This window comes from Ips typographus, linkage group LG11 (assembly GCF_016097725.1).
Source record: "Ips typographus isolate SLU linkage group LG11, UJ_Ityp_2.0, whole genome shotgun sequence".
Lineage (NCBI taxonomy): Eukaryota > Metazoa > Arthropoda > Insecta > Coleoptera > Curculionidae > Ips > Ips typographus.
This window is the reverse complement of record NC_138432.1, coordinates 1660405-1673657: the sequence shown is the minus strand read 5'-3', so window position 1 is coordinate 1673657 and position 13253 is coordinate 1660405. Positions and strand designations below refer to the sequence as shown.

At 39.7% G+C, this 13253-nt stretch overlaps 1 protein-coding gene and 1 long non-coding RNA gene across 4 annotated transcripts in view; one reads left to right on the top strand and one right to left on the bottom strand.

Annotated features, from left to right (window-relative positions):
• The window catches only part of LOC145735657 (uncharacterized), a 261472-nt gene that overhangs the window by 57801 nt on the left and 190418 nt on the right, over positions 1-13253 (top strand). The gene's annotated exons all lie outside the window — the stretch shown is intronic.
• On the bottom strand, positions 10699-13005 carry LOC145735953 (uncharacterized). 2 transcript variants are annotated; one of them, XM_081990106.1, is made up of 6 exons: positions 12430-13005; positions 12147-12306; positions 12006-12099; positions 11717-11952; positions 11153-11480; positions 10699-11100 (listed from the first exon to the last, which is right to left on the bottom strand). In XM_081990106.1, the coding sequence occupies exons 1-3, from the start codon at positions 12619-12621 to the stop codon at positions 12062-12064; spliced, it is 390 nt and encodes a 129-aa protein (XP_081846232.1). In that variant the 5' UTR covers positions 12622-13005; the 3' UTR covers positions 10699-11100; positions 11153-11480; positions 11717-11952; positions 12006-12061. The 2 variants fall into 2 exon arrangements, with proteins under 2 accessions (XP_081846232.1, XP_081846231.1); XM_081990105.1 differs by having other exon boundaries at positions 10753-11060; positions 11194-11480; positions 11717-12099; positions 12430-13004.

Genomic DNA, 13253 nt, shown 5'->3' with positions numbered 1-13253 from the left:
TATAGGCATATTGATAATAGCCTTAGTTAAGTTATGCACTAAAAAAAAAATAAATCCCTTTGTTTTTCTTAAATATGATATAAACCTATATTATAAATTGTCCATTTGCCTACCACTGGTTTTATTTTGATACATTGTAAAGCCTTACTGTAATTCTTCGAAAACTTGCAATATGCTGATCAAGCTCTGCTTGCTCATATCATTTCATGTGAAAACAGTTAACGTCCTAATATTGAAACTTTGTAATCTTTTTCTTACGTGCCCCGTTTGACTTTTATAAAGTCTTCAAGTTACATTTTGCAATCGTTTATTTATTACATTTAGCAACTCATATAATTTTTGAAATTGTAAACCCGTGGAATTTAACGCCCCATATTTCGACTACGGTACTTAATTACCGCATATGCTCGTAGTGTATTTTTTTGCCCCAATATACTTTTTCTTTCATTTGCCCCTTATTATTTTTATATAATTATTTTGTTTCTTTACATACCATTATGTAATTATTAATCTTCGCGCGCGCTTTTTATTAATTATTCTCGTATGCTGGATTGTGCAAGTTAGAAATGAAATAACGATGATATTTATTCATCAGCAGTTTTTTGTGAACGTTCGTACCGCGATGACTTAAATAACAAAGTGATTGTCATCCGCTTGCAGCATAGGAGAAGAATTAATTTTAGATACATGTATCATTTTTTCCTTTTTCCCTTACTAAGGAAAATCACTTGCGTACTTTAGTACACTCTATTTGGGCTAATACTGTTTCGCCTTGGGACAGTGAGCGTAATTCTTTATTTTCTTTTAATTCGAGCGTAAAAGTTTTTGATTCTGTAGAGCTTTTATTTTCGCCCATCTTAGTCATTTCAATTCTTTCTTTTTCTTTTATAGGCGATTTCGGATTTCCACGGCGTCTGCTTTTCCTGCAGTTTACTACGTATTTTATGAGTTTATGTGCTATAATAATTACGAAAAGAATGAGGCACGCACAAGTAGTATAAAAGAATACATCATGTACATATTCAGAGGATGTTTCCTCTTTTTGGTCTACTCTCGCGGCAGTTACTAAGGTTGACGCTATTACTACCTTATTTTACCTTGGTGGCTGATCGTTTAGCCTCGTGTTACATGTACCCCTCGACGTACCCTCGTCCGAGCCGAACTTAGTCTGACAGTTTATTCAAGATAAAAATAATTTAGTTATACTAAAAAGTTGATCAAATCTATTCATTCATTGAAATGTGAGTGTAATGTGCTTTGAGGAAACGTAAAAATACAAGAAATAATCGATTTAAAGTGAATAATAAATACAACCAATAAGAAAACTTCCAAAGTAACGCATAACCGATTGCTGTCAGTATTAGGAATCTTCGATACATGAAAGTTTAGACAAATGTAGTTGTTTTTCAATTTTCATCTGATTAAAAGAGACAAGAAACGAGCTTTTTGTAAACATGTTTGTATTAGTCTTTCTTTTTCTTGTTTTCAACTTTAACATTGGGTTTGTTCTTATAAAATTCTTTTACGGCCCTTATTTACACATACAGCAAACAGAATTGCTATGTGCCATTTAAAATAAATGTACTTCTACCAATACAGACATTTCTGTATTATTTAAACACGCTGCGACATCATCAAAATAATTATACATCATCCCGTTGCACGGGGTAAATTCATCCCAATCTAGGGGTACTTTCATCCCATTTTAGGGGTAATGTGCACTCAACACTCATAAGTACACAACGTAATAGCTGTAAGTCGCTATAAGAACACAAATCATTGTTGTGCCTGTTTACATCACCGCAACATATTAAGAACCCTTTATTTCGTTTTAACAGGTCGCTTGTAAGAACAAACCCTATGTGTCACTTTTATTATACAAAACTAAGCTACGTTATCAGGTGTTTATACGAGTTCGATTATTTCTTTTGTTTCATACTCGCTAGTTTTCTTAACAAACAAACAAACAAAATTGAACACATTTTTGGTTTTAATTTTTACTTAAGTTCGATTCTTCTTATTTCAAAGATCTTATTTGAGTCACTAGCCCTTTTGACAAAAAAAAACGTTTTTTTTTTTTTTTTTTTTTTTCAAATTACAAAATTAATTTCAACTAAAACAAAGATTGGATACCAACACCTAAAAAAATTCTTCTAATGTAGAATAACGACGAACAGAAATTAACCCCAGAAGCTAACACCGCTTTCCTCCACCCGTGTTTCTTCTTCAACCCAGGAATTGTCTCGCCTCCTATACCATGTCCTTGTTCCTGCTTCCTCGCATGATTTCATATCTGCGGTAATTTCATCGCGAAGTCTTCGGAGCGATAATTGGAGTTGGAGAGGATCCGTGCTGTAGTTTGAAACAGTCTTCCCTGTTTGTAAATAGCTAAGAAAGACCTCACTGAACTTGCGCTTTCTGATCCCATTGAAGCTAGGTCTAGTTGTTGCACAAGGATCCATATTTCCCATGTTTTTGGTCAGCAACGCTTGTGCCATTTTGGATACCATTGTAAAGAATTTGGGGGTAAAAGTAACTTTAGGTGATGCCGATCTTTTTGTGAACACAGCAGAGAGTTGCTTTCTTTGTTTCCAAGCACCCCAATTTGTTATTGCACTCAACACTCCTAGATCGTCCATGTATGTGCCAAACATTGAATGGAAAACGACCTCAGCTGTGTCACTCTCAGATCCACCACTTCGCATGGTAAATTTCACCTTGTTTGCCATTACTGCATCTGTATAGTATTGAAGCATGTTGGAATTAGCGAAGTTCCATTGGAAATCTGCCGGTTTTGCACTCCAAAGATATCTTGCTACAGAGATTGGAAAATAAATTTTCTGCGTAGATCTAGCTGTGGTCAGCACTAACAAATCAGCTAATTCCTTCATAAGTCCCATTACTCTTCCCGGGGAATCTGAGTCCTTTAGAGCCGTTGCAATTTCACCATGCATGGGGAGCATACGTAGTGAGTTTTTGACTGCTTCCACTAATTTCTGAGGATAGCTCTTCTCATTGATTAGCATCACACATTGAGTCATTGGCCCCAGGCTCTTCAATAATCCAGTCTTCCTTTCTGGTGGCAAAGTGATTCCTTGTAGTAAGGGAATGTGTTGGTTAGTCAATCCGTAGTATGCTAAACCCACATTTCTGTCGTTTGGAGTCAGCTCAATTCTACCAGATGTATTGGTTCTAGCTCTCTTAATTTTGGTAGCTATGTCTCCTCTAACTTGGAACTTAGTAACTCCAGTTCTTACCTCGTCAAAGAAACCTTTGAAGGCAGTCAACAGGTTCACTATAGGAGTAGCCATCATCCAGTCTAGCTGAAGATTTAGAGCTTTGAATTCAGTCGCAATTGCAGCTATGTTGATATCTGTTTCACCTATTTTGGCAGTATAAACCCTGTACTTGTCGTTTCCGAAATCAGCACTGTTTTGGGTCCTCCTCAGTAAAGTGTACACAGTGAAAAGCACCCCTGAAATCTGATCTGAGATATCAAGATCTATCACATCATTTTGGTCAATTTTTTCGAAACCTTTGGCATTTGTAGGCAATTTCGAAACAATTAGATCGTATAACTGGAATATTATGCCAATCTGTTCATTTTTCTTTGTGATTTCGTTTCTATCAACCTCCATTTCGTCAGCCATTTTTCAAAATGTTTAAGGAATCCTCTTAAAAAACTTCTTATTATTTCTCACAATTTTTTTATAAAAAGATACTATCTGTTTTTGCTATAGTGGTATAGTATAAGTATATAATGGTAATGGTATATACAGGGTGTCCGGAAAATACGTGTACAACGTTTGACGACAGACTCGTCAAAATATGTCGATCTAAGCCGACTTAGTTATATCCAAAATTGTCTCGTTTAGCCGGTAGAGGGCGTCAAAAATTTGTAAAAATATTGGTTTTTTACTAAATTACGTGAAAACCTGCTAATGGATTTTAATGAATTTTAGTATGTAGACTAATACTATAAAATTACGTTTTCTAGTAGTATAGTCACCGGCTGTAAATAAGTGGAAGTGTTATAAAAGTCATATAATACGTCAACATTTCTCCTCATTTTTTATATGAACGGCGTTATGACAACCCAGATATTTTTGTCGAGTGACCGGAAGTATTTTGAAGCTATTTTACCTCTTTAATATTTCCCGGTGGATGAGCTGTTTCGCCAGAAAAAAAAAATTACAATTACCTGCATACATCAAAGTAGGTATAATAAAGTTGAAATTATTTATTGTAAGAAACTAAGTAAACCAAAAACATTACTTAAGCAAATGTGTAAAATGACCGCCATCTTGCTGAATACACTTATCAATACTCTTTAAGAAATGAAATTGTACCCTATCTAATGTCTCGGGGTTATTAAAATGGTTGCCTGCATTTAAAATCCGCTGCAATAAATCATCACGTGTGTTTACAGGAGTATTGTAAACTTCTGTTTTAATAGCTCCCCACAAAAAGAAGTCACACATATTTAACTCAGGAGAACGTGGTGGCCATTTTACTGGTGCATCATTGCCCCTTCCAATCCATCGGTTGGGATATTGATGATGTAAGTATTGCCGAACGGCAACGGAAAAATGGGGCGGGGCACCATCATGCATATACCACATTTGCCTCCGAAGTAAAATTGGCAAATTTTCCAGAAGAATTGGTAATGTGTCTTGCAAAAAATTTAAATAAATATTTCCATCTAACCTGTCTGGAATAACAATGGGACCAATAAGGTAGCGATCAATAATACCTGCCCAAATATTTAATTTAAATTGATGCTGATGATGTGCAACTTTAATGGCATGTGGATTTTCATCGGAATAAATATGTTCGTTGTGCAGATTGGTTACTCCAGATCTTGTAAAGCACGCCACGTCAGTAAACATAATTGTTCTACAAAAATTTGGATCACGGATTCTTTTGTTTCTAATAATTTGACAAAATGTAAGCCGCATGGGGGGATCAGTCGGTAAAAGTTCCTGGACTTTTTGCACGTGATAAGGATGTAATAACTGTTCTTTTAAAACCTCATTGATAATCGTTTTACGAACATGTAACTCACGTTCTAAGCGACGGGTACTGGTACTTGGTTCTTCTTCGACTCTTTCCAGAATGTTCTCTTCTGTTTCCACAGTTCGAGTTGTTCGCATACGACCCCTGCCTTCAAAGTTTTTCTCAAACCTGCCCGTTTCTCGAAGATGACGCTCGATATTGGCAAATGTTTGGTGGTTTGGTATTCGACGGTTAGGAAACCTCTCCATGTAAACCCTAACACTCTGACGCCCATTTCCTTGACAAAACCCGTATACCAGGAGCATGTCAACCTTCTCAGAGTTTGTATAATTGTCCATTTTTAATGGTAAAATGAACTTGTAATTCAAGAATGTTGATCGTATACTTGAGTAAATTTCATAGACTGGTGACAATTTGTCAATAATTGTCAAATTATTAAATGCCATAGCAACTAGGTCACTTAAAAAATTATTGTTACAGGTGTTGTATTATTTTTACAAATTTTTGACGCCCTCTACCGGCTAAACGAGACAATTTTGGATATAACTAAGTCGGCTTAGATCGACATATTTTGACGTCAGGAGTCTGTCGTCAAACGTTGTACACGTATTTTCCGGACACCCTGTATAGGTAAGTTGTCACGATCTAATTTTTAGTCGTAACGCGGGGACGTGTAGGCTGGGGTCGTAGTCAAGTTAAACTCAAAGATTGGATAACAAAAACAACAACGTTTATTCATAGAGAAAGATTAAACGAATACTGAATTTATAAGAAGATAATAAAATAAATAAAAAGCATTGTCAGACATAAGTTGGTTCAATTCAAATTATCTTGTACTTACATGATAATTAATTCACAAACCATTTTGGACGAGGGTAAGTGTCAGGGTAGAGTTCCCTTAACTTTCGCGACCGAATCGTTTAGTTTTCGCGGATAATTTCTGACTAACCCTCCTTCCCAATTTCTCGGCTATTTATTGTAAGGTATTGCGATCCCTTAGTCAGTTCAATTTCTTAATTGCTTGTCTAAGCACTTGGATCATTGTCCGAACAATTGATGACTTATTGCTGACTGGTGATTGCAACACCTTAGCTAGCTTCCGTTCTAAAAAGGTTCGATTGCTTATTTTGCAACTCAAGTGGTCGACGACTTGTTTCGGTCAGTGGCCGATTATTTGCTGAATAAGTAATTAACGAAAATCTACTTGTGACACTATTGACCAAACATTTATAAGTGGATCCGTATAATACAGCCATAAACCAACACACTAAAAGTTAATAATTCAACAATTGTACTTACATGAATACATAAGCTAAGGACTTTTTTGGCGGCTGGCTTGGACTACTTAACTTGATCTTCTTTCCTCGAGGAGAGTCGACATCTCGACTTCGTGGTTCAGCTGGTCGCACTACTGTCGATTGGTTCACACTCGTCCAATACTGCTGAAATCAGCGTATTTTATACCCGATTGATCGGCTGACGTAGTTTGTTATTGTTCGTCGCCTGTTTTTCATATTTCTGTAAAGCAGGTGTTGGTGACTCATCACCGATACGATGCACTAGGTGCATCCTGGTGCGACCTTGCCTCGTGCGCTTAATATTTCGCAATCCTCGAATATTCTTATGTTTTTAAGTCAATAAGTCCATTTTTTGAATTAATGGATTTTCCATTCGTGACAATATGAAAAAAGGCATATTCATGCACTAGCAAAAAAGACACTCCCTTGTAGTGATAAGCAACTTTTTTGTAAAACTCATCAACAAAACCTTCATCACATTCAATGCAAATATTCATAATTAAATTTTTAGATCTTATCTCAAGAACATAATGGAAATTACAAAACACTATTGATTCATGGTGTCGTACAGCACGATTCCATAACCACCAATCCTTATCGCGTGGATTAACAACTCCAGTAATACCGGGTGCGGCAGAGAGGACGGACGATTTTAAAAAAATCATAAAATATTTAATTTTTACTCAAAAACAAATTGATTGATGGAATCAGGTTCGCAAGGAAATAGCATTTGAGACAGTCCAGTGTGGAAAATCACATCAGGCATGTGGTGGCCGAAATCGTTCTTGCAGTGCTGGAGGCGTTCTTGGAAGTTCGCGTAAACTCTCTCCAACATCGCTCTCTCAACTTGGGCGACTTCCACGCGAATTGCGTCTTCAATTCGTCCAGAGTTCGGGGCTTGTTCTCGTAGACTCTAGACTTGAGGTGTCCCCATAAGAAAAAATCGCATATGGATAAATCTGGGGACCGAGGAGGCCAATGAACATCGCCAAACCTGGAAATAAAGCGACCAGGGAAGAGAGGGCGAATAACGTCCATTGATGCTCTGGCTGTATGGGCGGTCGCCCCATCCTGCTGGAACCACACACGTCGGATTGGAACACGTCGCCGTCGTAATTCAGGGAAAAAGAAGTTTGTGATCATTTCGACGTAGTGCGCTGAGTTCACGGTAACAGCACGACCATTACCGTCTTCGAAGAAGAAAGGGCCAATGATGCAAGTTTGCGATACAGCGCACCAAACTGTTACTTTTGGGCTGTGCAGCGGTCTTTCGTGTAATTGTTGCGGATTTTCATTAGCCTAATAACGGAAATTCTGCTGGTTAACCATGTTGTTTAGGTGAAAGTGGGCTTCGTCACTCACGATCAGTGCTTCCATCTCACGTGCGAAGTTCATTCGTTGTGCATAATCTCCGGGCTGTAACTGTTGCACAATGGCCAATTTATAGGGGTGAAAGCGGAGATCCATATGCAAAATTCGCCTTACCGAACGATCACTGAGGCGAAGTGCAGCAGCATGTTTCCGGGCAGGTCGAGTCGGACTGCGAAGAAAGGCTTGTCGAACGCGTTCAACATTTTCAGGAGTTCGAACTGTTCGCGGAGCTCCTCTTGGTCTTCTGTTGATCAGTTCACCACGCCTGCGAAGTGATTCAACCCAACGAAGGATGGTGTTTCGAGAGGGAACAGCTCTATTCCGATGAATGTTGAAGTGGCGACGAAACTCACGCTGTACGACGGTGACTGACTCATTATTTCGGACGAAACAATCAAAGGCGAAAACGCGGTGCTCCACCGTCCACGGCTCCATGACGACAACTGGTAAAACAATGCTAGGAACTAACGAGTCAAGCGGCACCCCCCCACCTCTATCGTAGACGGAGGGGGAGAGTACTACCCATCTCAAAAACGTCCGTCGTCTCTGCCGCACCCTGTATTTTGGACACGCTTGTCAACTGGAGCTTCATAGAAATCATTCACTTCATTTATTCTTAATGTCACGTGAATATTTGGATTATAAGTGCAACAGCTATACGTCTAACTTACGACATCTACTCCTATTTCGTCTTCTAAGGCGCTGTCGTTATTATTTTGGTTTTCTTCTCCCAATAACAAGAAAAATTTAAATTATTAGCGTTTGTATCTTTACAACACACATCGCAATTCATATGAAAAAAGTCATGTTCATGCACTAGCAAAAAAGACACTCCCTTGTAGTGATAAGCAACTTTTTTGTAAAACTCATCAACAAAACCTTCATGACATTCAATGCAAATATTCATAATTAAATTTATAGATCTTATCTCAAGAACATAATGGAAATTACAAAACACTATTGATTCATGGTGTCGTATAGCACGATTCCATAACCACCAATCCTTATCGCGTTGATTAACAACTCCAGTAATATTTTGGACATGCTTGTCAACTGGAGCTTCATAGAAATCATTCACTTCCTTTATTCTTAATGTCACGTGAATATTTGGATTATAAGTGCAACAGCTATACGTCTCACTTACGACATCTTCTCCTATTTCGTCTTCTAAGGCGCTGTCGTTATCATTTTGGTTTTCTTGTCCCAATAGCAAGAAAAATTTAAATTATAAGCGTTTGTAGCTTTACAACACACATCGCAATTGATATGAAAAAGTCATGTTCATGCAATAGCAAAAAAGACACTCCCTTGTAGTGATAAGCAACTTTTTTGTAAAACTCATCAACAAAACCTTCATGACATTCAATGCAAATATTCATAATTAAATTTATAGATCTTATCTCAAGAACATAATGGAAATTACAGAACACTATTGATTCATGGTGTCGTACAGCATGATTCCATAACCACCAATCCTTATCGCGTTGATTAACAACTCCAGTAATATTTTGGACACGCTTGTCAACTGGAGCTTCATAGAAATCATTCACTTCCTTTATTCTTAATGTCACGTCAATATTTGGATTATAAGTGCAACACCTATACGTCTCACTTACGACATCTTCTCCTATTTCGTCTTTTAAGGCGCTGTCGTTATTATTTTGGTTTTCTTCTCCCAATAACAAGAACAATTTAAATTATAAACGTTTGTAGCTTTACAACACACATCGCAATTCATATGAAAAAAGTCATGTTCATGCACTAGCAAAAAAGACACTCCCTTGTAGTGATAAGCAACTTTTTTGTAAAACTCATCAACAAAACCTTCATGACAATCAATGCAAATATTCATAATTAAATTTATAGATCTTATCTCAAGAACATAATGGAAATTACAGAACACTATTGATTCATGGTGTCGTACAGCATGATTCCATAACCACCAATCCTTATCGCGTTGATTAACAACTCCAGTAATATTTTGGACACGCTTGTCAACTGGAGCTTCATAGAAATCATTCACTTCCTTTATTCTTAATGTCACGTCAATATTTGGATTATAAGTGTAACAGCTATACGTCTCACTTACGACATCTTCTCCTATTTCGTCTTCTAAGGCGCTGTCGTTATTATTTTGGTTTTCTTCTCCCAATAACAAGAAAAATTTAAATTATAAGCATTTGTATCTTTACAACACACATCGCAATTCATATGAAAAAAGTCATGTTCATGCACTAGCAAAAAAGACACTCCCTTGTAGTGATAAGCAACTTTTTTGTAAAACTCATCAACAAAACCTTCATGACATTCAATGCAAATATTCATAATTAAATTTATAGATCTTATCTCAAGAACATAATGGAAATTACAGAACACTATTGATTCATGGTGTCGTACAGCATGATTCCATAACCACCAATCCTTATCGCGTTGATTAACAACTCCAGTAATATTGTCACGAATAACATAAGTTGCACCATGTTCCGTTACCTAGGCTGGCCCCGGTCTCCCCCAGTACACTGCCGAATCAGCGAGACCGGCAAATTGGGGTCATGAGATGAGTATTTAATCGGCGTCTCAAGCCATCGAAGATTACTGGTCTCTGGGTCGGTCTATCGAGCATCAGTCCGAACTTCCTAGTGCCCGGACGGCTCGATACCTTCTTGGAAATCCAGGCTGAACAGACTAGAGTCCTTACGCAACCCAGTGGTGACCGTCGGGACTCTTGACCCTTTCAGTACCTAAAGTAAGTCCTTTAGGGCGTGTCGGTCATAGGGGTTCCCTGCTCGTATCGAGCGGGTTTCGCTTGGCGACACTTCAAGAGGGCTTGCTGTGCCTAAAGTAAATCCTTCGGGCTTGTCGGACATAGGGGTTCCCTGCTCGTATCGAGCGGGTTCCGCTTGGCGGCACATCAGAAGGCCTTACGCACACTCACACACACACACACACCCCCACGCACCCCCTCGTAGAGAGTGTTCCATGTGCGTCCCGCCTGTAGCGGTACTGGCGGCCCTCTTAATCTGGGGGTAAGATTTAGTTAGGCATTATCTTCGGTATAAAAATAAAGGAGACATACTTGAGCTACGTTTGTTGTTTCTCTTCCTACGCTACCCCCAAAACGTGACATGGTGGAGGCGCCTTGTTCAATCCCGGGGCTACCGATCTCCATATCTGTGGCCAAACCAAGTGTACGCCCTAACAGGAATGAGAAAAGCGTACAACTTGAGATCAGCAAATCCTAGCAGCCCCTTTCAACCAAGGCACAGGAGTTCAAGCGTAGGAGACCCTTGGTTGCCAGAGACAGATTACCTAACCCTTACGCTTGTAAATACAAGAAGGGAAGACATCGAGCAGCCACAAGAACCAGAAAACGATCTGGAAAATACAGTAATAGAGGCAGGAACACAGGTACAACCTGAAAAAAGAAATAAACCATTTGAAGGCATTAGGGAAATGGCGGACATTACCATTTCGGCTGTAGAGGCAGGGGAAAAAACACCCGCATTACCTCAGTTTATCAGCCCACCGACGTTCAACCCTGGTAGCGATTCAGCACCCCAATTTATCGGAACGTATGAACGAACAGCGGTGGCAAATAGTTGGAACGATGCCCTAAAAATCCTATACTTCCATTCGTACCTGCAGGGTGCTGCAAACATTTGGTATAGAGAGTATAAGGCAGCAAACCCCGAAAGCAATTGGCTACACATCTGTCAGGCATTTAGAACAGAATTTAGCGACGGTAATCACAGTCGCCATCTGCTGGCAAAGGTGAAGCAAAGGAAACAGAGGGACCTAGAACAGACAACAAATTTCTTTTACGATCTACGGGTACTATACGAGGAATACAGGGAAAACCTGGACCTCGACGAATTCCTAGATATTTTTCAGAATGGGTTAAGAGACATACCAAAAGCCAAATACTACTGGCTGACGAATTTTCCCAATAACCCACCCAGAAATTTGGACGAGGTCAAAAAGCTTTGCGCTACTATAGATAACGCCCCTGAAGAGTGCTCAGCGCCACTTACCTTCAGACCACAGCGCCAGACAGAAGAAGAGGCCCATGGGCCAATAGCGCAAAGACAACCTCCATTTGACAATAACCGCTCGTACAGAACCCCGCCGCCGCCTAGGAGAGACTATGGGCCAACAGAGCAAAGACAGCCACCCTTTTACAATTCCCGCCAGGTTAGAACCCCTCCACCACCCAGGAGAGTCTATGGCACTCCCCAGGCTGGGAATCCTGGAAGACAGCACCAACCCACTAGAACGTACGATAACAGGCCTAGATGCTACAACTGCGGCAAAATAGGCCACTTTGCTGCTGTTTGCAGAAGTAGACAGCAACACCCAAACTCCAGGGGGTGGCAAAACTAAGCCCCGTCACCCTCTCCACTCGGGGCCCGACGTGCTACAAAATACTGTATATTATTACTTTTGTAAATGACTGTTACGTACCAGCGATCATCGACACGGGCGCAGAACTAAATGTGATAAGCCATCTCCTAGTTGACAAGAAACGTAGAACCGGAGGCCCACCCACGTTGCTTGTAACAGCAGCCGGCCAAAAAGTAAAAAGTCTAGGCGAAACAATGGCATCACTGGAGCTCAGAGGGAACTACATGAGAAAATTGGAAATTAGAGCAACAATATTAGAGAATACACCACAACCCCTCATTTTGGGCGTGGAATTCTTAAGGGAAATGCAGGCAGCAATTTGCTTAATATCTAACACACTCACCCTAAATCGGGACTTAGTATTAACGCTCGGGGGAAAGCGAAATCCTGCACCCAAAAAACCAGGCATAACACGAAACTGGACAGAGGTGGTCCAGGAAATGCCGGGGTCCATCTTCAGTCTTCCAAGCAGCACTGCATGGGCCTTTGCAGTCTCTTCGGCTCCCAGTAGAGATAGAGGAGTAGGAAAAGCCATCAGGGACCATTTGGCAGATCACAACACAGAAAAACTACCCGTAGGGAGCGTGGTCAGTTTGTTTAAGAAAAACAGACATACCCTACAGATGATAGTAAAAGAGGAAGGGAACGAATACATAACTACTCATACGCTACATCAGTGCTGTAGGAAATTGAAAGATTGGGCAGTACAAAATAAAATAAGTAAGGTGGCTATACCTAGATTGACATCCGCAAACAGCGAGTCAGATTGGGAAAAGCTTAAAGACCTTCTGTATGAGACATTCAGGGAAACAAGTGTGACGGTGCTGGTTTCAAAAAATAAAGAACCCCGACCAAGAAAAATCAAGACACAAGAAACCAGCTCCTGGAACACCCTGCCAAACTACATAAAAAACGATGACCAGGTGATAATTAAGCTGAAGGCCAATGAAGATTACACCCTGAAGCCAGGAGAGGAAAAAACCATCAAAACGTCACCGGAAATACCCTTGTCTACAGAAATGTTGGTAATACAAAATGAGGGATGGCTAGTACGCAACAACCTACTGTGCAACCTAGAAAGAGCCAAAGACTCTATATCACTGACCCTCAAGAACCTAGGGCCAACTAGAAGGGTTATTTACAAAGATACAACGGTGGCACGGCTAG

Coding starts and splice junctions, on each gene's coding strand:
- LOC145735953 (XM_081990106.1), bottom strand. CDS start 12,621: ATGGCTTTTCCTACTCCTCTATCTCTACTGGGAGCCGAAGAGACTGCA. Junction 12,307..12,429: donor ATACTAAGTCCCGATTTAGG/GTGAGTGTGTTA, acceptor TTTCTCATGTAG/TTCCCTCTGAGCTCCAGTGA. Junction 12,100..12,146: donor GCCCGTGTCGATGATCGCTG/GTACGTAACAGT, acceptor AGTATTTTGTAG/CACGTCGGGCCCCGAGTGGA.